This window comes from Lepidochelys olivacea (genome assembly GCF_965140295.1).
Source record: "Lepidochelys olivacea isolate rLepOli2 genome assembly, chromosome: 1".
NCBI classification, from domain to species: domain Eukaryota; kingdom Metazoa; phylum Chordata; order Testudines; family Cheloniidae; genus Lepidochelys; species Lepidochelys olivacea.
Window position 1 is genome coordinate 256,387,957 of NC_140411.1, and position 22,545 is coordinate 256,410,501.

General features: G+C 42.5%; 1 protein-coding gene across 2 annotated transcripts in view; it reads right to left on the bottom strand.

Moving 5' to 3' along the window:
* Window positions 1-4,109: 4,109 nt before the first annotated feature.
* LARGE1 (LARGE xylosyl- and glucuronyltransferase 1) overlaps window positions 4,110-22,545 on the bottom strand; it is a 361,133-nt gene continuing 342,697 nt past the window's right edge. For both annotated transcript variants that reach the window (XM_084627513.1, XM_084627512.1), the window contains 3 exons: window positions 21,109-21,255; window positions 13,807-14,002; window positions 4,110-8,685 (listed from right to left, as the gene is read on the bottom strand). In XM_084627513.1, the coding sequence (XP_084483639.1) occupies window positions 8,488-8,685; window positions 13,807-14,002; window positions 21,109-21,255 (541 nt within the window). In that variant the 3' untranslated portion in view covers window positions 4,110-8,487. The remainder of the gene's footprint in view (window positions 8,686-13,806; window positions 14,003-21,108; window positions 21,256-22,545) is intronic.

Here is a 22,545-nt window from a genome sequence, read left to right on the forward strand (position 1 = left end):
CAATACTCCAGGCAACAGGGAAGTCTAGCCCTTTTATTGAACTGTTTCTTGGAGGATCCCAGTGACCCACAATTCTAGTCTTCTGCTTCACACAATGTCCTGAAAACTTCCAAGTGTGATGGGAACTGAAGAGAGCTGTACAAACCTCTTGCAACAAAACTTCAAAAAGACTCTGAAGTCTGCTTGTTTCTTATACAAATGTGGAAATGAAATCAGCAAAGTTTTTTGTCTGAAATATTTTTGGGCCCAGATAACTGAGACTAAAACTGAACTGTTTTTGCTCGCTTTCACTATAAGCACAAGTTTTTAAAAAAAGGCTGAGTTCTATGGGTCCACAACAAATTTTCTGACAGTTGGTTGGTTATGTGTTAGGTCTACTGGCCTGGATGAATCCCCATGAATATGAACTTTTGCAAAATCCATATGCTGCTCACGAATCTTAACAAAACCCATTGATTTTTTAGTTTGTCTTTGCTTTACTTTACTTTGAACAAACCCAAAACTTAAAAGCAAAGGATACAAACTCTGCCCAAACAGTTCAGTGTGAACCAATACCAGCAGGATGTGCAACTTTTTAAGGCCAGAAGGGACCATTTTGGTCATCTACTCTAATCTCCTGCATATCACAGACCCTAGAACCACACTGTCATGCCTTACCATTGAATAGCTGTACCATTTGGATTTTTATGCCTTCCTGTAAGTGGTAAGCACTGGGCAGGGTCTATGTGTGTGTGGGGAAATTACTTAAGTTATATGCCCTCAGTCTGAATCTGCACGGTGGTGAGTCCCAAAAACGAGTGATAGACACCTATTATCATTGGAGAACTCTTTATGAGCTGTAGTGAAGCACAGCAAAGTCTACCCAAAAAGTAGATTATACATAGAGATCACTTGGATCTTCTAGAAAAACCAAAACACCCTGATATGCTGCTGCCTACTCATGGCTTGTGTTTTGTTTAGTATGGATGAGTAGCCAGAGGAACAATCAGGATACACTGGTTTTCAATTTTTCTTCTTTAGATGTCAGTTGTTTTAGAGCACTGCAAGCGAGAACGGATGCAGCAATAAATCTGTCTCAAAATCAGCAAAAGAAGCTTGCAAGGACACTAGCTTTGCTTCAGCCATTAACTAACCAACCAACTGTTGACTTCAGGTGGGCAGAGTTTGGAAAGGATGAATGTCCTGATTGCTGCCATTACCATAGTTGTTGTATTCCTCCGGTGTTTCTCCTTTGCTCACACACAGCAGTGCAATGCCTATGGGATCAGCAGAACTAACAAAGATCATGAATCTTTGAGCCGAGGCTGGTTTAATCTCAAAGCTCGGCTTCGCAAACTCTGCAATAACCTAGATCATTTAGAATAGGGAGGCCATGTGGTCTAGTGGTTAATAAGTAAAGGGCACAGATCCCGGACAAACCTCAAAACTAATGTTCAGTTGTGACTTAGCGGTCTTCAGAGGTAAGTCAACAGGTGTTTTCACTCACTTATTCTTCCTGTATTTTGGCTCCTTTTAAAAAATGAGCCAGGCCATTATTTACTGCATTTTAGAATTCACATGTTTAGGGTCCAATAGTGTAAGCCCTCCATGTGTGTAACTCCCACGGACTATAAAGGGCCCTACACATGAGAAGGACTTATAGAATGAAACCCCAAGCATTCTACACGCAAAGCTTAATGCATAGGGTTTAACTGATTTTCCCAAAGGGTTTCCAAGACCAAGTTTAAACCTACCCTTTGCAAAAGGGGGCCTGGCTCTGCTCAGAATCAAGGAGACTAAAATATTATTCAAAGATCAATACCAGTGAGGATAAAAAGAAATACCAACAGCGGCCACATTCCCTGAGCACCGTCCATCTCGTGCATTGAATGAAGCAGGGGTCCTCTGAAAAAAATAGCATGTGATCTTAAAGATTGTATTATAAGGCATGCACACAAAGGGTCAGATTAAGGTTGCATGAGCAACTTTAATTTGGGCATCTCCTAACTTTTCAGTGCTTCACTTTACAGCATTCTTTTAATGTAGCTCTTTGTATGGAAAAATATATACATGCACTGTTTATAAGAGAATTATGTTGCTGTAATACCTAGGAAAATAGCCAGGGTTTGGTTTGAACTCTTTGGTCTCACCTGTTTAGAGATCTCTGCAACTCTGAAGCATAACTAGCAGAGGGTAAAGACTGTGTGTCCAAGCAGAGTTTCAGCCTGAAGTCAAAACCATTTCCCTTCTTTGGATTTAAACCATGCCCTTAATGCTAGCAGATTATTAGACGCAAACATTGCCTTTTTGCACTGCACAATCGTTTCTTGTCAGTATAGGAGGAGTCAAAAGGAGTAGGACATTATTCCCTTATTGAAACGGTAATTAACTGGGGAAAATAAATCAATCTAATCCTTACAGTGGATACTACAATGCGGCATGACAGAAAAGACATAACCTTGTAATTTGGGGTTTATAAAACTCTGCATACTTACATGACGAACAGGGTAAGAGTTCCACTACAGGAACTAGAAGTACTTTTGCATAAACGACCAACATACGTAGTCCATCACTTGAATAAATGTTTTGTCTTTTTTTCTAATTCGCAAATTATTTCTTAAACAGCCCACAGCAACTACACTCTGTAGGGCAAGTACACTCTGTGTCCAGGGAATTTTTAAGATGAAAATGTTGTGCCCAGTTAACTGGCACATACAGTAAGTTCCTTTTCACATTAATGAGCATTCTGTGTCTGCATTCTGATGTTGGGGGTCCCCTAAAAATAGGGTATCATAGATCCATGACTATAAGCACTTTCCCAAGCAGTAATGGCTGAACAAGGCCAGTAGTTTCTTTCTACTCTGACTGCTTATAATGTTAATTTGAAAAAATCGTCAATTGGGTCCTGATTCAGTAAAGCATTTAAATATTTCTATGCACACTCTAACTACGCATTATAGGCTCCTAACATAAAGAAGCAGAATACTGACATGTCAAAGATGTTTCAGCATCTTCGATACCAGAGTGGAAATGTTGGTTAATTTGCTTTCATTGTGCATGGGTGACTGACTCAGTTGTTCCAGTCTGGTTGATTAGAGATGCAGAAACTTGATTTAAAAAAAATACTTTGGGGGTTTTTAACTTGAGGAGCAGACACATACCAAAGACCACAGAATTTTTCCTCCTTTCCTGCACTCCAACAATCAAACAAAATGGAACCCATTTCACTTCATAGCTATTGATCCTCATCTCACTCCACCTGCTGAGTTCTGTGTCCTGTTGATGGTCCATAGAAATCTGATGAATATCCCTTATGATATCTGGCAGAGTAGGAGGGAGTGTCTCTAAGACTAGTATCGATGCTGATTAAAAGGCAACAACTCAAGGAGTCCTGCACAGTCTTCCTCAGCTAAAAAAACAGATGGTGGCCATTAGGCAGGCCATGGTGATAGGGGAATTGGCACAATCTGGAGATCACATGATCTTCCAGGTAGAAGTTTATCGTTATATTTGAATAAACAGTCATGTAAAAATAAGAACATTAAAAACATATTTTTATATTTAATTATAAAATTGACTGTTGTACCTAACAGAAGACCACTTGTAATGTGTTTGTACAGGGCATTTAGAAAACTGATGGCTCAGTCATGTTAAGGCCTTGTTTTCACCTGTGCAGAGAAATAGCAGCTGCATCCATGATGAAATTATTATGCTTCTCCCTCTAATACAGAACTCACTACACTGCAATAAACTACACTGCAATTAATATTAAATGGTGGTGCCGCTGTCACTGAAGGGATGTCTGTGATTTAAATAGAAACCACACGGGAAGCTGTGAGAACCTATTGCATAAATAATCTGTGCTTTAAAAATTATGTGAACGCATCCAAAGTCTTCATTTCTAACATGGTGGTGGAAATGCAGGTGCAGGTGCAAATTCCTTCACCCCAGTGAGTCCCAGATGATGATTTTAAGTCCCACTTGAAAAAAAAAATGCACATATACTACGTGGAGCCAGACGGCTGGCACACAAAACTGGCAAGGTTTGGGGGGATTAGTTAAAGCAGGAGCTGAAGGAAATCTCACAGGTACCAAGGATGACTCAGGTCAGACAAAGACAGCTGCTAGGGTTGTTTGTAATAGAAAGATATATCTTTATCTAGTAAAAAATAGGATGGCAATTAGAGCCAAACTGGAGAAGGGACAGGCTGAGATTACAGAGGTACATTTCAGAAAAGTATCAAAGTGTGAGATGAAGGAATGTAAGAAAAATAAGTGCATGGGCAAAACCAGAAATGTCTATATAACAATGTGAGACGCTTACAGAAAAAATAAGGGAGTTAGAATGCACGGCAGTGGGTGAGGACCTTGAGATAATAGGAATTGCTGAAACAGGGTGGAATGTCAGGAGCCAGTGGGATACAGCCATACCTGTGTATAAACTATCCAGGTTGTAGAGATGGGAGAGGCTCACTATGCTTACAGGATTCCACAGAATGTAATGAGTTAAAATTTCTGAGGGGAGAGGTCCACAGAGTAGAATGTGCAGGGACATAAACCCCAAATTAGAAGAATGCAAATACACTAGTAGGGTTATATTTCTGTCCTCCTGACCAGGAAAAGGATATTAGGTAAATAATGTATAGGGAGATTAGAGAGGCAACTAAGCCTGATAAAACAGTAATAATGGACAGCTTCAACTACCCACACATGAGCTGAGCAAATGTCATAAAACAAAAAGTTTCAAGAACCTATTTCTCAACACCTTGAATGACTGCTTCTTGGAACTGCTATTTCTAGAGCACACAAGAGGAGAAGCTTGCACCCTAAATAACATACAGGAGCTGGTTCAAGAAGTAACTCTAGTTGACCTAGTCAGTAGTAGTGACTATGGTATAATTCAGTTCAGCATCCTTTGGGGAGGAATCACATCAAAAACTAGTATGATGACACTTGTCTGTGAAAAGCAGGATTTAAAAAGAAGCAGGTCAAAAATGTCTGAAATCAAAATTAAAATCCTTAGACTCAGCATGGAGGATACTTATGCTCAGAGACTCACAGAAGGCATGGATACCCCTAAACAAATAAAAAAAGGAAGAGGACATGAAAATAAAAGTATGATTAAATGGTAAGTTTCAAGACAAATGGGAAATCAAAACTTGGTTGAAAGAACTATAAAACTTAAGATGGAAACCAGGAGGGCTCAAAGGGAATTTGAAGAGCAAATAGCCATAGGTATAAAAACAAATTTGCTCCATCTGCCAGAAGCAGAAAACCTGCAGTAACTGTTGGGTCCTCTGGATGGTCAGGGAGCAATTAACGGCTATAATGACACTGTCATGAATTCAATACCTTCTTTGCATCAATCTTCTCCACAAAGGACATTGCAGAGATATCTATCCCAGAGACTCACTCTTTCCAGGAAATAAAGATAAGGAAATGTCGTAGACTAAGGTGTCAAAAGAGAAGGGGCTGGAAAAAAAAATCTATAGGTTAAAGAGCATTACGTTTCCAGGCTGAGAAGGTATTCATCAGAGAGTTCAGAAGGACTCAACAAATGAAGCAACCAAGCTGCTAATATAAACATGCAATCTCTCATTAGAATCCGCTACTGTAGCAGGGGACTGGAGGGCAGCACGTACATTTTTTTAAAATGATGCCAGAGGGTAATCCTGGGAATTAAACAGCAGTCAGCCTTACTTCAGTACCAGGGAACTTGATTGAGAGTCTCATACAAAACAGAATTAGAACACGCCTTGATGACTATGACAATACAAATAAACCAGCACAGCTCTTATAAAGAAAACCTGTGACACTCTAATCTATTAGAAGAGTCTGAGCCGCTCATCTTACACCAGCCAACATATCTGAGCCTAAAACGGGGGTGTCAGAATTTGCTGCCAGTACGCGCCAGCAACAAATTACTACTTGCCCCACTCCCACCCCCCCACCAGAAGGGGGAGCAGGGACAGAATTGTGGCTAATGACGCTAATGGCATGGCACAACAAGGCACCTCCCCTTGCTATGGGTTGTGTCCTTGTGGTACAATCTAACCCATAACTAGCACTGCAGGAGAATGGTGTTCCCCCTGTCCCCAGGCATCATTGTGAAACAAAGAAGAAATTAACATCCAGCACTTAACTAGTGCCATAGAACAGCTTTAGTTATACAGCAGGACCGACTAGGAATTTCAAGAAGGTAAATCAGCACTTCACACCACTGGACTACTTAGGCCTTGTCTACACTAGAAAATTAGGTTAGTTTAACTACGTTGGTTAGGTGTGTGAAATATTCACACTCCTGAGCAGCACTGTTAAGCTGACCTAAGTCCCCATATACACAACCCTAGGCTGACAGAAGAATTCTTCCATTGACCTAGCTGCCGCCTCTCAGGGAGGTGGATTACCTAGGCCAATGGAAGAACACCTCCCGTCAGCATAGGTAGTGTTTACACTGCAGCGTTTTAAGTGTAGACATACCCTTAGGAACAGATTCTGCCACCCTTACTCCTGGTGAAGAATCACTGGGACTATTTGTGAAGTATTGCACTACTCAGTTTGAGAAAGGATGGCAGATTAACAATGAGGGAGGGAGGGGTTGTTTTATAAATATGCCTTTGCTAGGGCTTAACTCCTCACAAGTTTTCAGGTGAGCCATTAAGTACAGGAGAAAAGCAATTTGGAAAAGTAGGAAGCGATAGATTCTTACACAGTCCACACCCACAGGGGAAAATGTAACAACTACATCCAGACTCCCTCCTGGTCTTATTTCTTGTCTCAAAGAAGTTGCTTTTTTCTTTTGCTGTTCTTTTCTTAAATGTTTGTATGATTAACCAAAATTTGTATTGTAAACACCTGGCTTACTTGTGTTTTGAAGTTGCTGTAAATAAACCCCTCAAAAAGTAGCTGTTTAGAAAGAAAACCAAGATCTAGCATGGTGAGGTGGGGAGGAAGATTCAATGACTGGAAAATAGAATAAAATAATGAGCACAATGAAGTGTGGATCCATTATATAGTCTAGGCAGCAATGTCTGTAAGTACTGTTCTACATGGTCTGGAATAGGAAGAGGGACACACTTCTCACTTTAGTCAATTCTGCTTTCTCTAGTAACATTGCAAGCGAATACAAATAGCCCAGCTAAGGGCAGTGCATTAAACCTCATCTCCTCATCCCATGTAAACACAACATTAATACTGAAGAATAAAGGAAATGGTAAAAAGTCCAGTGTCTTGGTTTTAGTATGTGTTTTGCTTGTTAGGTTTCTTGTCCATCCTCCAAAATATCTCTATGCATACTGAGGTTGTGAACTGGACCACCCCACATTCAAGCAAACACTCACACTTAGATTCCCAACACATTCTCTTCTCCCCCTCAAATGGGGAGTTCATGCCTCAGAGTTTTGCTCCTTTTATTATAAACTCCTTTAACGAAGTAGTTCTGAGAGCTTGTAGCAGGCAGCTTGATAGCACTGAGGCTACTGGGCTCTGTTGCCATGCTCATATTTCCCTGTTCAGTGACAAAGTCCACTTAAAGCCCAAGGCCCAATGCCTTCACAAGTGGGTGTGCACTGAAAGAGCCCATGGGTCAATATCCCCCAGTAGAAAATACATCCCAGGGAAAAATCCAATTCCTGCCTTTAAAATGGTAACCATGCTAAAACATGGCCATTTATTTCACTAGACACATGTGAATGAATTGCTCAGGTGAACACATGCCTTACACTGACAGGTTCCTTCACATTCTGGTAGAGGCACCAATCTTTTTTACTGGACCGCTAGAACTGGGGATGGACAAGCAGAATGAAGGCCAAAATTTCCTTTTAAAAGGGAAGGAGTGGATTTTATGGCTGGGGCGGGGAGGTTTCCAAATCATACAGAATTAACTTGAGGATCAATCACCAACTGATCCCATGGATATGCCTCAGCCTATAGCACACCTTCTCTATAGTGGGATATGATATATGCTTCCCCTTCATTTTCAAGGCTATTTCAAATCTTGCCCTTCATTAGAATAGTCATCCGTATCAAGATGGGAAATGCAAAATTTCACAGGTGAAAGTTCCCCTTTTAGAGCAGTGTGGGTTTAAAATTCACAGGACAGTGACCCAAAGATCTTCCTTTACAGATAAAAAGCATGTAGAATTATTAAATAGCAACATTAAATCCTATTTTCTGGATATCTGTCTTTGCTCAACTGTTTTGAGAACAGAAAACATATTCCTGTCCCACCCCCACTCCGCACCGTTTGTGATATGATGGGTGCATGGCTGGCCCCTCTTATTCACACCTTGCGAATGCTAACGCTGAAAGCCTGGCAGGCAGGGGTGGAAGGGAGGTGGCTAATGAGCACAGTCTGAAGACATATCGCTTCAAATCTCTACTGTTAGAACTGTTGGGTATGATATAAAAACAAAAAAAGTGTCTCAGTTCCAAGTTAAAAGACTGGGCCCCAAACGTTAAGTGGCTCCTCCCTTGAGTGTCTGTTTCCCGTAAACAGGCTCTGTCGTGCTAGCTGTTGTTCTCTGCCGTGAGATATTTGAGGGCTGCAAAACCATAGCGGCGTGACATATCCTGCTGGAACTCCTCCTTCAGGGTCTTCAGACAGATGCGGTATTGCTTGTTGGAGCGGAACTTGGTGATGTCGAAGCTGGGAGCATGCGGCATATGGATCATATAGGCATTGGGCAGCACTATGAATTCATACTCCTGGAAAAGGAAGACACCAGCAGTGAGAGGCAGTTCCAAGATCTCTCTCTTTCTCTCTCTCATGTCTTTGCTAAGGCAAAGAAGTTGGTGCAGTGTAAATCTCAGGGGAAGAGCAAATCCATACAGATTTGTTTAACCAACCTCCTTTTTCTTTTAAAAGTTTTATTATGCATATGAAAGACATTAGACCGACCTTCCATTTCAAAAAATGTTTACACCCAGGTAAGCCAAAATATTAGGGGAGCAGTACTAAAGCGATGTCTACCTCACTAGCCTTTGCCAGCAGAGGTATGTTGGTCAGAAGTCTGCAGAGGTGTGATTTGTGACTGACAGAGCTGTGCTGGCAAAAGCCCCTGGCACAGATGCACTTGTACTGGCAAGACTTCGCTTTTGCCCGTCTAGCTTCTTTTGCGTGGAGGTGGGTGGGGTGGGGTGGGGTGGGGGGCAGCACTGGAATAAGCTAGACCAGCAAAAATGCAGTTTTGCTGATATAAGCTACGTCCACACTAACAGCACTTTACAAATACAGTAGATTGGTATAGTTATACCAGCAATGCCTTCCACGTGTACCCCTGTCTTGAAAAATCTGCCTTTACGGGAGAATCTGATACATGTCATAGGTCAAATGCAAAACATGGTTTAATAATTCATATGCTTAAGAAGGTTTTATTAAATGTTTTCAGATCTTATGAAGATTAACTTTGCGCTCAAAGAATTTCCTTTGCATGCAAAGTGTGAACTTTAACTACTCCTCTGCAGGTCTTTCAACCATTTCTGTGGTTGTTATGCCTCATTAACAGAACCTCTCCAGGAGTGGGTTCTACTCTCTACATAGACAATATGAGAAATGGGAGAAAGACACGGCCAGTGCAACTTTCCCAGGTACTTTTACACTTGAGCTGGGAGGTGTGATTCCCAGCTCCCACAGATGCACCTGCACTAGCTTGCTAAAATTAGCACTGTAGCCGGGGTAATGGCTCAGGCTGGCCACTGGTGTATGTTCTCAGCGGGCCCAGGTGGGTACGTACACAGGTGGCTAGCCCGAGTTACTGCCTGTATTACCCTGGCTATGCTGCTATTTTTAGCATGCTAGCTTAAGCTAGAGTGGGTACATCTATGCCCATATTTAGCACAAATGTAGATGTACTCCTGGAGCACCTGTACTCTGCCTTCTCTGAGAAGTCATTTCTGGGAGGCTTCCACAGCTTCCCATGGGTTGTGATGAAAACTCAAGTCACTTGCAAATCTAGGAGCCTATGAAGAGGCAATGAATGTTCCTAGCAGGTTTACTACAACAAATGTATTCTCCCCGTAAATATGTCTCATAACAAAAACCCATAAATTGGAGGAGACTTGAAACTCCTGGGTTATATCTCTTCACTGCAGTCCCCAAATTTCATCATAGGAAGCTCTGAGCAGCGTTTCTAAGAAGTGCCTAAGTATTTTAGGAGAATAAGTCTTTGCTTGTATTTTGTAACCGGACCCCTATCACTTCACAGATTATGAGGTTAGAAGAGGCCACTGTGATCATCAAGTCTGACCTCCTGTATAACACAGATCACAGAAATTCCCTCAATTAATTCCTGTTTAAACTAGAGCATGTTTTTCTGGAAAACATCAATCTTGCTTTAAAAGTTTCCAGTGATGGAGATTTCACCACAACCTTTTGTAAATTGTTCCAGTGGTTAATTACCCTCACTTTTAAAAATGTATGCCTTATTCCTAATCTGAATTTGTCTAACTTCAACTTCCTGCCACTGGATCTTGTTATACCTTTGCTAGATTATCAAGAGCACATTATTAAAGTTTTATTGCCCAAGCAGGTGCTTATAAACTGTGATCAAGTCACCCCTTAACCTTCTCTTTAATAAATGAAATGGGTAAAGCTCCTTGAGTCTAACACTGTAAGTTTTCCAATCCTTTAATTGTTCTCATGACTCTTCTCTGAACCCTCTCCAATCCAGCAACAACCTTCTTGAATTGTGAACACCAGAACTGGACAGAGTATTCCAGTAGCAGTCACATCAGTGACAAATACAGAAGTAATAGAACCCCTTACTTCTACTTGAGATTTCCCTGTTTATAAATCCAAGATCACATTAGCCCTTTTGGCCAGAGTCACACTGGGAGCTCATGTTCAGCTGATTATCTATCCCCATGCCATCAAGTTCTTTTCAGAATGACTGTTTCTCAGGACAGATTCTCCCACCCTGTAAAAAGTGTGTAATTCTTTGTTCCTACATGTATAGCTTTACATGTAGCAGTATTAAAATGCATATAGTGTCTTTGAGCGCAGTTGACCAAGTGATCCAGATTTCTCTCTATCAGCAACTGGTTCTCTTCATTATTTACCACTTCCCCATTCTTGGTGTCAGCTGCAAACTTTATCAATGATTTTATGTTCTCTTTCATGTCATTGATAGAACTGTTAAATAGCTCAGGACCAAGAACTGATCCCTTTGGCACCCCTCTAAAAATTTGATGATGATTCTCCGATTACAGTTACATTTTGAGACCTGTCAGTCAGTTTTTAATCCACTTAATGTGTGCCATGTTAATTTTGTATCAATATAGTTTCTTAATCAAAATGTCAAGTGGTACCAAGTCAAATAATTTACATAATGGTAATAGTGTTGATGTAATATACTTAGACTTATCATACCACTTATAATCTCATCAAAAAAGGTATCTAGTTAGACAGAATCTATTTTCCATAAAACCATGTAGATTGGCATTAATTACATTAGCCTTCTTTAATTCTTTATTAAACAAGTCCAGTTTCAGCCATTCTATCATTTTTCCTGGACTGATGTCAAGCTGACAGGCCTATAATTTCCTGGGTCATCCCATTTACCTATTTATAATATTGGCACAAGATGAGCTTTCTTCCAGTTGTCTGCTTGTGTCTTTAAACTGTAAGTCCTTCAGGGCAGGAACTGTCTCTCTTCTGTTTGTAGAGATCAGCACAATGGGGTGGCCATCCCCTTCCCAATTGGGGCCTTTGGGGGCTACCAATATATATATATAAAATATTATTATACTTTTGAAAGCGGCTGAGAGAGGGGCTGCTAACTGGCTAGGTCCAGGAGTCATTGGAAGGCCAGGGAAAGTACCTTAGAGCTTGTCCCTAGAGCAAGGAGAATCCCCTTCAGAAAAAAATCCCACCTGCAGGAACCTCACACTCTAACTACAAGTTTGTAAGCCCTTAGGAGCAGAGTCTGTCACTAGCTATATATCTGTACAGACCCCAGCACCATGGGCATGTGGTGCTTCCAGAATAATTATAATTATTTCCATCCTGTCTGCCATTTTGACGGGCTATAGCAGCATAGGCCCTCTGTGATGGAGTCTCACATGCAGGCCTCCTGATAGGTGCTGGATTTGCTAAAAGGCACTGAAATCTTTCCCTGAGCTGGGAGGTGACTCTGCCAGCTGAGGCTAGAATACTGAAGCAGCTGCTTAGGCAAAGACCTAATCAATGGGAGTGGCACCTCAAATGCAGTAGAAAGCTTCATGGGTGTCCAGCACTATTCCCCCCCACCCCCCTTGGGGAGAGGATATTGCTGAGAGGCCTGGTCAGTCTTATCCCACTCCCTAAATCCCCTGCTGATGAGCTGAGGGCTGATAAGCAGTTGGCAATGGCAGGTGGGGGTGGGAAGAAGGATCAAAGTACAAAAAAAGAGGGGATAGGGATCCCCTAACTGAGGCCTAGCCAAGAGAGCAAAGCTCTTTGAGGAAAACCCTCTATAGGCTCTCTTTAGAGGGGAGTGTGTCAAGGAGCTGTCTCCATTGCAAGGAAGAGAGACTAATGGGAAGTACTGCAGTCTCAGCCCCGATATAGGGAAAGCCCTGGTTCCAGAAGTTCCTGGCAGAGCTGCCTCAGTGAGCTACTGGGTAGCCCAGTAATTCCAAGTTTCCTCCAGGATGACAGATTCTCGACAGGAGAATAGCCCAGTCTCTCAGCCATTATAAACAAAACATCTTTTAAATATTAGTGTGTTTGGAGGCTGGAGGAGCAAGGAAACACATCCCCAGAGACAGTTCCATCTCAATGACCATTTAAAAGAACGATGCTACAATCTCCTTTGAAAGAGCTTCCACTTTCCTTTGTATGACGCTGTACGTTGGCTGGATGCCGCTGCACAAATACGCGTGAAGCTGTGAGTGCTTTAGGAGAGCTACAACTGGAACTGTAAACCCGCTTACACAGATTAGCAGATAATACATCATTACACTGATATTCTCCACAACTGAAGTTTCACTGGTCAGTGTCTGAAAAGTGCATTGTAAAATTAAAGTGTTATGCAACGCTAAGTATTATTATTAGGATAATATAGTAGACACTATATTTATTTGGTTAATAAACATGTTTTTCCCTCTATAGCTGAGAATACCCCCCATTGGGAATATCCTTATGGAACGTAAAGGGCCTGATTGCAGCCCAGCCAATGTGACTGTGCAGAGGTGTAAGCAGGGGTATAAACGTCCCCCTCAATGCACACACAGAGACGTGCATACATGGACACACCCATCCCTGCACAGTCTCCCTGCCCCTCAGCTGCAGGCACGATGGGGAAAGCAGGGGTTGCATGCCTTGTACTCTACCCCTCATAGAGTGGCCAACACAAATGAGCCAGTGTATGTTAGTAAGTACCTGCTAATGATCAGGGTCAGTAGTCCAGGAGGAAGTGGGGAACAGGGGAAGGAAATGTGCCTCTCTGAGATGACAGACTCCTTTTAGATTTGATAAATCAATTAAATGAGGCACAACTTTTAATGCTCAGCCAATACTAAACAAGGGTTTTCTCTCTTAGATGAAAGTAACCAGTTACAGAATCCAGTATGGCTAGCTGAATAATTTGGTGACATGGAATCTGAATCCACTTCCACAGTATAAGGGTTTCATACAAAAACCATATCCCTGCCTCTGGAAATTTCCGCTACATGCATTTGACGAAGTGGGTATTCACCCACGAAAGCTCATGCTCCAATACGTCTGTTCGTCTATAAGGTGCTACAGGACTCTTTGCTGCTTTTACAGATCCAGACTAACACGGCTACCCCTCTGTTATAAAAACCATGCATCTCACTAAGAATCTCATTAAGAAGAGGTCTCCTCACCTGTGCATCCAGTTCCATTATGTGAGCTACTTTGTTCCAGCCGAATCCTACAAACCTTCTGTCATACTCCGGGCAGTCCCGCCTCACAACAACATATGGCTCAAAGTCTGCTTCCCACTCAACTTGGTAAGGTGTGGTGGCTGTCCGCCATTTGGCAAAGTTCGTTGGTGCATGCCCTTTCGTCCAGACGTGATACCTTGAATATACACAACTTGCATGGGCGTGGGGGAACAGTGAAATAAGACACATCTTGGTAAAACTGCACAACATTAGCTTTGAGATGGAACCCTTGAAAATGAGGACATTAGCTGTACAGTCCGCTATTATTTTTAGGACATATTATAGGCAACTCAATACACTATGACCATTTCTGAAGTATTTTCCAATATAGGAACTCCTCATTTAAAGCTGTCCTGGTTAACACTGTTTTGTTGCGACCTTGCTGATCAAGTAGGGAGCATGCTCGTTTAAAGTTGTGCAATGCTCCCTTATAATGTTGTTTGGCAGCCGCCTGCTTTGTCCACTGCTTGCAGGAAGAGCACCCGGTTGGAGCTAGCTGGTGGGGGCTTGGAACCAGGGTGGACCGGCAGCCCCCCATCAGCTCCCCGCTCCCCTAAGTTCCCTGTGCGGCAGCCGCCCATCAGGCTACCAATTGCTGGCAGTTCAGCTGTCCCTCCCCGCACTGCCATGTGCGGCTCCTGCCCTCTGCCTTGGAGCTGCTCCCCGAACCTCCTGCTTGCTGGGGGGGGGGGGAGGAGAGCGGGGCTAATGTCAGGGTGTCCCCCTCCCCCTTTCTCCTGCACCCCCGCTTACCCATCTCCATAGAACGGGGAGTGGGGGGACACAGGACAGGACTCAGGACAGAGGGAGCTTCTTGGCAGCAGCTGTGGTCTCAGCTTGCTGATTAACTTAACAAGGCAGTGTACTTAAGAGTGGGTCAGCTTACTTAAAGGGGAAATGCGCATTCCTCCCCCCACCACACACACATACACACACAGTGTGTGTCTCTATCTACCATGCTGTCTCCCCTCCCTCCATTCCTGCTACCTGGTAGAGTGTGATGCTTCATTAACAACAAGTTAACCCCTTGAGGCTCAGCCAATTGCTAGTTCATCATTTAGCAGTAAGGCATTCCCTGGGAAATATCCCACCCTCTGACGTCACCACCTCAACCAAGCTTCACAATCATCATTGCTGTGTACAGTATTGTTTGTTTAAAACTTATACTGTGTGTGTGTATGTATATATATATATATATACACACACACACAATATAGTCTTTTGTCTGGCAAAAAAATTTTCCCCCTGGAACCTAACCCCCCCGCTATTTACATTAATTCTTTTGGGGAAATTGGATTCACTTAACATCGTTTTGCTTAAAGTCACATTTTTCAGGAACATAACTACAACGTTAAGTGAGGAGTTACTGTACTTCCATGTGCTTGGTGCTTATACATACCAGGCTGATGAAGTTAACTGACAAAAAGACAATTATCAAAAGGGCTATCCATGACTGATACTGAGAAACAATAATTATGGAAAACACAAGGGATGCATCTACACTACAAAATTTTATATCCATTTCCCAGCAATGGTGCGGTGCCATCAATGCTGGAAAATAGGTATGTAATTGTGTAGTTCATTTAAAGCTCTTGAAAGTTGGCTATTACAGTTCCACGATGATGAGAATTATATATTTTATATTTACATTTTATGTTGTGCAAGAGACACCTGGAGCTCTGGACAAGTGCCTCTTTTTTATTATTACTGTAAGAACCCAAATAAATAATTCCACTAATACGTAAAAGCCTAGATAAATGCTCTCCATGATACTACAGATATCATTTTATCCAACATGATTCTATGTAAGACCATCAATTCAATTTATAAGAAAGGATCCTTTAATATTTTGTTAATCTTATTTATGTCACGGCAGGTCTCTTCCAAGCACAGCTTGAATTCACCCCACTAACACAAGGAGCAATGATTCTCTTGCCCTTTTACTCTTCTTACACTTTTCCAGAAATCGCTGAGACAGGCTCTTGCTGCAGAATCATGGATTAAATCAAGAAAAAAACATAAGGCAGGTGATCTGTATTGTAGTATTTTGAGATTTGTAACAGAGAAGCAAAACAAACATGCAGTTGGGCAATATAAGGCCCAATATAAGGCCCCTTGACTTCAAGGGGACAGACAACTTGTGCGTAAAGTGAAACATGTGTGTAACTATTTGCAGGTTTAGGGCCTAGATCCTAATATTTTGATCTCAGAGATCTGGATAACATTACAAACTATGAAGAACCAGGAACACAGAGGTAAAAATTACAGCCTCAGAGTTTACATTTTGGGTGTATCTTATTGTTTATAGTACCTAGAGAAACCGAAAGAAGCTAAAGTTCACTTTCTCTCTTCATCCTGGAATAGATCAGTGCAGGAGGGAAATGGCTATCAGGAAATTATTTACTATACAGTAACTGATGTTCTTTTAAGATGTGAAGGTTTCACTTTTATATGTTGTTGTTGTTATTATTATTATCATCATCATAGTTAAACAGGTTGCATCACTTCAATGAGACTGGCTAACTAGTAGCACAGAGCCATTCAACTCTAAGTCACTGGTTTGACTTTCCAGGCTGCGAGAGATCAAAACCTTTACCATCTATTGAGAGAGACGAGGTAAGTAAGGGAAAATCTTCTTTTGGACCATTTTCTGTTGATGGAAGATACAAGATTTCAAGCTTCACAGAGCTCTTCTTCAGGTCTGGGCAAAAGCTTGCACATTCCCATCAACAGAAGTTGGTCCAATAAAAGATATTTCCTCACCTACCTTATCTCGCTCATATTCTGGCACCGACACAATTTTACCATCTGTTGGCCATTTGATGTCTTCAGGAAATGAGTTGGTAGTCTCAATCCAGGCCCTAGTGAAATAAACCACAATCATAACAGGCGTTTTAAATCTGATGTAGGATTGTGGGGAATGCAGCATTTTCCCTCATCCTTCCTCTAGCATTTTGAAAGTAGTAAGTAAGTAAGTAAATAAATAAATACATGCTTACTATTTAACAGTTGTAGTGATCTGAATTTTCAAAGCACCCTACAAATGACAGCTAATTAATTAATTCCTGCAGAGAATCTGGCTAGTGGTGCAGCTCCTGTCCATAATGCTTCCCCAGTGGCAACAGCAAAAGCAGAACATGAACCTGACCAGAGTTGTATCACTTTCCCTCTACAGCTATCCAGGGCCCCACTCACATAGTAATAGAGGCAGGAGCAGCAGCACAGGTATCCCCTAGGAGGCAGGGAGAGAGAAAGAGAGAGAAGAGAAAACCAAAAAGGGAAGAGCAAAACAGGATAAAGAAGAGCACTAGAGAAAAAAATCAGGGAGGGAGTGGAGGAGACAAAAGCAAACTAGAAGGGAAGGTAGTGGGGGAAAAGGAGGGGAGAAGGTGAGTGAAAGGAAAGTGGAAACGCTGATTAAAGGAGGGAGGAGCTACATGCTCCCTGTCCAATCAATGTATTTCCTTGGGAGGGTCCAAACCGATGGATCAGAGGGTAGTTCATTCTCTAAGTCTATTCAGTTCTTGGTATCTCTGACTCAACAGCTGACTATAAGATGCCAATCAATGCAGCAGTGAGGGTGGTTCTGTGATGAGGCCACCTGTGCACAAGAAAATAAACTGAGACCAACAAATCGTGCACAGAAAATTCAGCTTCTTTAAAAGCACCTGAAATTCCATTGTTAGTGTCAGTGTTTTTCTCAATGTAACAGGGTCTCTAAATAGATCAAGGATTTTGCATTTGCTTCTTCAGCATGACTTAGCTCAATATGATGGGATCACATGGAGAAACCACACACATTGGCAGCTAAGAGAGTATAACAAGATAATAATCATATTATTGTGCTTCTGAATGAGGGGGGGAAATCTAGTTATTAAGTGGATGAACTCTGGGATCAGATATCATATTCGCTGGGAACACAATGCAATAACTGTGCAGTTGCTATATCAAGTGGATATTGTATCTTGTAGCAGATATGTCTGGTAAGGGAAGAAAAAGAGGGAGGTGGATGTGGGATGCTGAAATAAGGTCACTATAGACTGATTATGAAAGAACAATTGGGTTTGTAGCCATCTTTCTGATAGTTCAGGAATATATACATGCCAAAACTGGGTATTGGCTACAGGCTGACTATCTTGTGAAATTTTAGCTCTGCTGAAGTTATTTAGATACTGTTAAAAAGATCTCCACCCAAAAGACTCTACCGTAAAATGGTAATTTTTACCAGACATTTGTCACAGAGACATAGTAGTGAAATTCATCAGTCTTATTGTCTCTTGTATCAGTAATATTGTCTCTTCGGCATGCAAACCAACATCCCCAGTTTTCTCATTCAGATCTTCATCCTCCAAGTACTTCAACATGTGCCTAACTTTAAGCACATGAGCAGTCCCATTGGCTTCAATGGGAATACTGATGTGGTTATGGGCTGAGGCCTCAACCAGTTTATCAGTTATTGCTGGTTACACTGTCTCAATATGGTGCTTTCTTTTACCTTCTGTACCTTCATTATCCTTGTCAGAGTCCACCAGAAGCACAGTCCCTTGTCCTTGGGACATTACCCAGTACTAAGTAGATACATCTTGCCAAGGCACAGTAAAAACTAATTCCATGAAACAAAGCCAGAATGATTTCACAAGGTATTCCCCTGGTGCAAAGGTTTTTCACACAGCACCTCTTGGCAACCGTGAAAGCTTAAATGACTTTTTGTGTTTATGTGGATGTGTGTGTTTGTGTGTGTGTGGGGGGGGGGGTGTAGTTGTGGGAAGGATGTAATTGAGAGCCGCTTTGTATTTTTCAGCAGCCCAGAGGCAGAAAAGGTCACCATTTGGAAAAGAGGTGACAAAAGCAATTTCACTGAGGAAAAGATTGTAATCTAGCATGTGGTGTGAGGATCTGGGATGCTGCAGGCATGATCAGCAATCACTGTCACAGCAGTCCTCCTCCCAGCTCACTCCCGCTAGCTTGGCTTCAACTTGCAGCGTTATTAAAAGCACCTTGAAAATGTAGGTGGAAATGCTCAGCCCCGGTCCCAGCGGTTGTTGCCTGCTGATAGATTTGACCAATATGATGAGACAGAGATGATTAGGAGAGTGTTTATAAAATATGTCCCAAGTAAGTACATAAATGTACTGCAGGCCTGACATCTTTTCCCTGTTCTTATTCAGTCCTTACTCGGGTCAAATCCCCAATGAAGTTACAGGGAGTTTAGAAAGGACTTCAGGATTTGGCTGTGTGCATGCATGTAACATACGTATATACTATATAGCCTGAAGATGAGGTCCATAGTGGAAAATCACTACGGTGCAGGCTGAAAATGTGATTGTCAATGGAATATAAGATCTGAAGTAAAATCTTGAGGGTATTATTTCTCACTAGAGGTTATTTTTTCACCTAAGAGGGAAAGTTATTTTCTATAAACAAACCTCAAGTTAATCTATAAATTGCTATACAGTTAAGGAGCAATGGAAGGAGAGAGGAGAGCAAACTTTCCTCACCCCCTTGAGATTTTTTTCCCAGGGGCTGATATAACACCTCTATTCTTTCTCCTACCTTTCAGTTGCCTTGAGTTTCCTGTTTCCAAGTGAATCACAGACAGTGGTACCATCAAAACAGTGTACTTCAGGGTCATATGAACCACCTGCTGTGGTGTCTGTAGAAGCAGCTGGCAAAGAAGTTGCTAGTGCACCTCAGAAGATGCTGCAGCTTAGCAACATGAAAGAAACCCACTGCAAGTGGAGAGGTATGGAATACAGGTAATGGGGGAAAAGCGGCATCTGCCACAAGAACAATTTGTGAGACGAGGAAAGACAAGGGGAAAGGAGAGGAAGATTTCCACTGAATAATAATAATAATAATACCACCTAGCTCTTATATAATGGTTTTCATCTATAGCTCTCACAGCGTTTTAACACAGGAGAGGTAAGCATTATTATCCCCATTTTACAGATGTGAAACTGAGGCACTGGGAGGTGAAGTGGTTTGCCAAAGGTCATCCAGCAGGTCAGAGCTGGAAATAGAACCAAGGTCTCCTGAGGCCCAGTCTGGTGCTGCACCCAGCAGGCTACACTGCACACTTTCTAGCTTTGTGGCACTTTCAAATTATCCACTCATCAAGCCTAGGTAAGTATTATTATTCTCAATTTACAGATGAGGGGACTGAAGCAGAGAAGGGAAGTCCAAGGCAGGGGTGAAAGTAACACAGAAGACTTACTGGTAAGGGGGCCCTGAAAGGGGCGGGACCTCAGGTGGAAGGGGTGGGGCGTCAGCCTCCCCCAGCCAGCCCATCCACACTGCCTGGCCCACGCTGCCCAGGGCTCTGGCGGCAATCTAAAAGGGCCTGGGGCTCCGGCTGCTGCTGTGGTAGCAGCAGCCGGGAGCCCCGGCCCTTTTAAATTGCTGGGCCCCAGGGCAGCTGCCCCTTTTACGCCCTCCATCGGTGGCCCTGCCGGTAGGACCTACTGGCCGGGCTGCCAATGGGAGGTGAGGCAAAAGGGGAAGCGATGTTAAAGTGCTGCCATGGCAGTGGTATGACATCAGCTGCGTATGGGCTGGTACCTGCGGCCACTTCTTACCGGTACGCCATGCTGGCCTACTTTCACCCCTGATCCAAGACCACCGAAGGAGTCTGTTTCACAGATGAGTTTAAACCTCAGGTGTTCCTGCCTCCCAGTCTTGTATTCAGACCGACAAAACCACAATGTTTTTCCTTTGCATTGAGAAACATCATTTACTTGTCTAGCTGCTCACTAGCTTATAAAAGACCCATGACCATTCAGCCTTTTAAAAAATTGATCAATCAGTCAATATTGGGGCCAGCTGGTGAACAGTAGAAAACTATTTCTTGGTCACATGAATGGTAGTTACCTGGACTGTGCTTAGCCAACAAAGGGTATATTACACACTCGCTGGTTTAATGCTCTTGCGTGATTTTGTAATGCAATAAAAATGTCAAAAATAAAATGAGGCCAATTTAACAATAGGAGGTTAGACTACAGGGAAGGGCAAAACCCTCAGGGAAATATTAGTAGATAACATGCAGGGTTTAAAGATGAAATACATGCACCAATCAAGCTGTTGGGGCACTAGATCACTGCCTTTTAATAAAGTGGGGGAAAACCTCAATACATTTCTTAATTGAACTACTGACTGGCCAGGGGAGAGGCAAGCCACATGTCCACAGATGAGCAAGAAGCCAAGGTTGATCACTGCTGGAGGTTCAGTGAAAGCGCCTTCTGTTACCTGAATGTGAAGAGGGTTCCCATGTCCAACATAGATAACAGCTCTGCTTTTGACTTGGGGAAGGAGAGGCGGTACCGAAGGGTCTCAAAAGCTGGTACGATCAGAGCTTTCTTGGTATTGGCCAAGTCTAGCTGGATGACAGACTTCCTGGCAGAGAAGAGCAATGAATACAAAGGGGAGAATTTTAACCTGGGCAAATCACAGGGCTTTTCATAGTAAAGAACAAAGAGATCAAGTGGTGCATTCTACCATGGCACAGCTTTTTCTTGGTGCGGAGTAGTTTTCCTCATCTCATTTAACACGTTGGTCTAGGAAAAAACTAAGCAATACATTGCTACGAAAGTTTGTAAACTCAAGGTGCATTTGGCTGACTGCCCAGTGATATAGGTCTATCTGAATAATAAATTTGAGTAGGTTCAGTTGCTTTTCCCTATAAGAGACATTCAGCTGAGTAAAGGCCAAATTCCTTGAATGGTCCTGTTTGTTATTACAGATTATGGAAATAACCAGCCAAGGAATGGCAGTTTTAAGCTGACACAATTTGGCCAGGACAGTTTGGGACTCTGTATGAGGAGACTGGTTACACTTCAACGTAATTAGTCTCTATGTTCCAAACTCTCTTTCACATTTACACTGGTAAAACCCAGGAATTTAGGAAGAAGTGGCAATTAATTCAGTCAGCATTTAGATTTTCTGACAATGAAAGCTAGGGAGAGCCCATCAGTAAAAGACATCCATTTCTTTAAGGCAGGGGTTTTCAACCTTTTTCTTTCTAAGCCTCCCTTCCCCCCGACCCGCAACATGGTATAAAAACTCCATGGCCCAGCTGTGCCACAACTGTGTTTTTCTACGTATAAAAACCAGGGCCGGCGTTAGGAGGTTGCAAGCAGGGCAATTGCCTAGGGCCCCATGCCACCGTGGACCCTGTGAAGCTAAGTTGCTCAGGCTTCAACTTCAGCCCTGGTGGCAGGGCTTAGGGCCTCAGGCTTCACCGGTGGGGCTTCGGCTTTCTGCCCTGGGCCCCAGCAAGTCTAATACCAGCCCTGCTTGGCGGACCCTCTGAAACCTGCTTGTGGTCCCCCAAGGAGCCCTGGACTCCTGGTTGAGAACCACTGCTTACATGAAAGATCAACTGTTCCAGTCAGACACTGTCTATGCCTTAGAGAAACACACTATAGTAGAGTCTCGATGGGAGTTTAGCTTCTGGTTTTAAAAGATTTAAGTTTCGAAAGTGCTTTGTTATGGTAATTTTCCTGTCTCCTGGTCTAAATTTTGTTCCCAACTTTAAAGGGAGAGTCACTGCTCAAACCCTGGGTACTTTTGTACCATTGCCCTCTACTGGCCCATTGAGCTGTTACTTTGTCATTGTTTTTAACACTTGTTTAGAGCTCGCACACCACGCAGACTGGGAGCTGGTGCCAATCTAAACGTATTTCA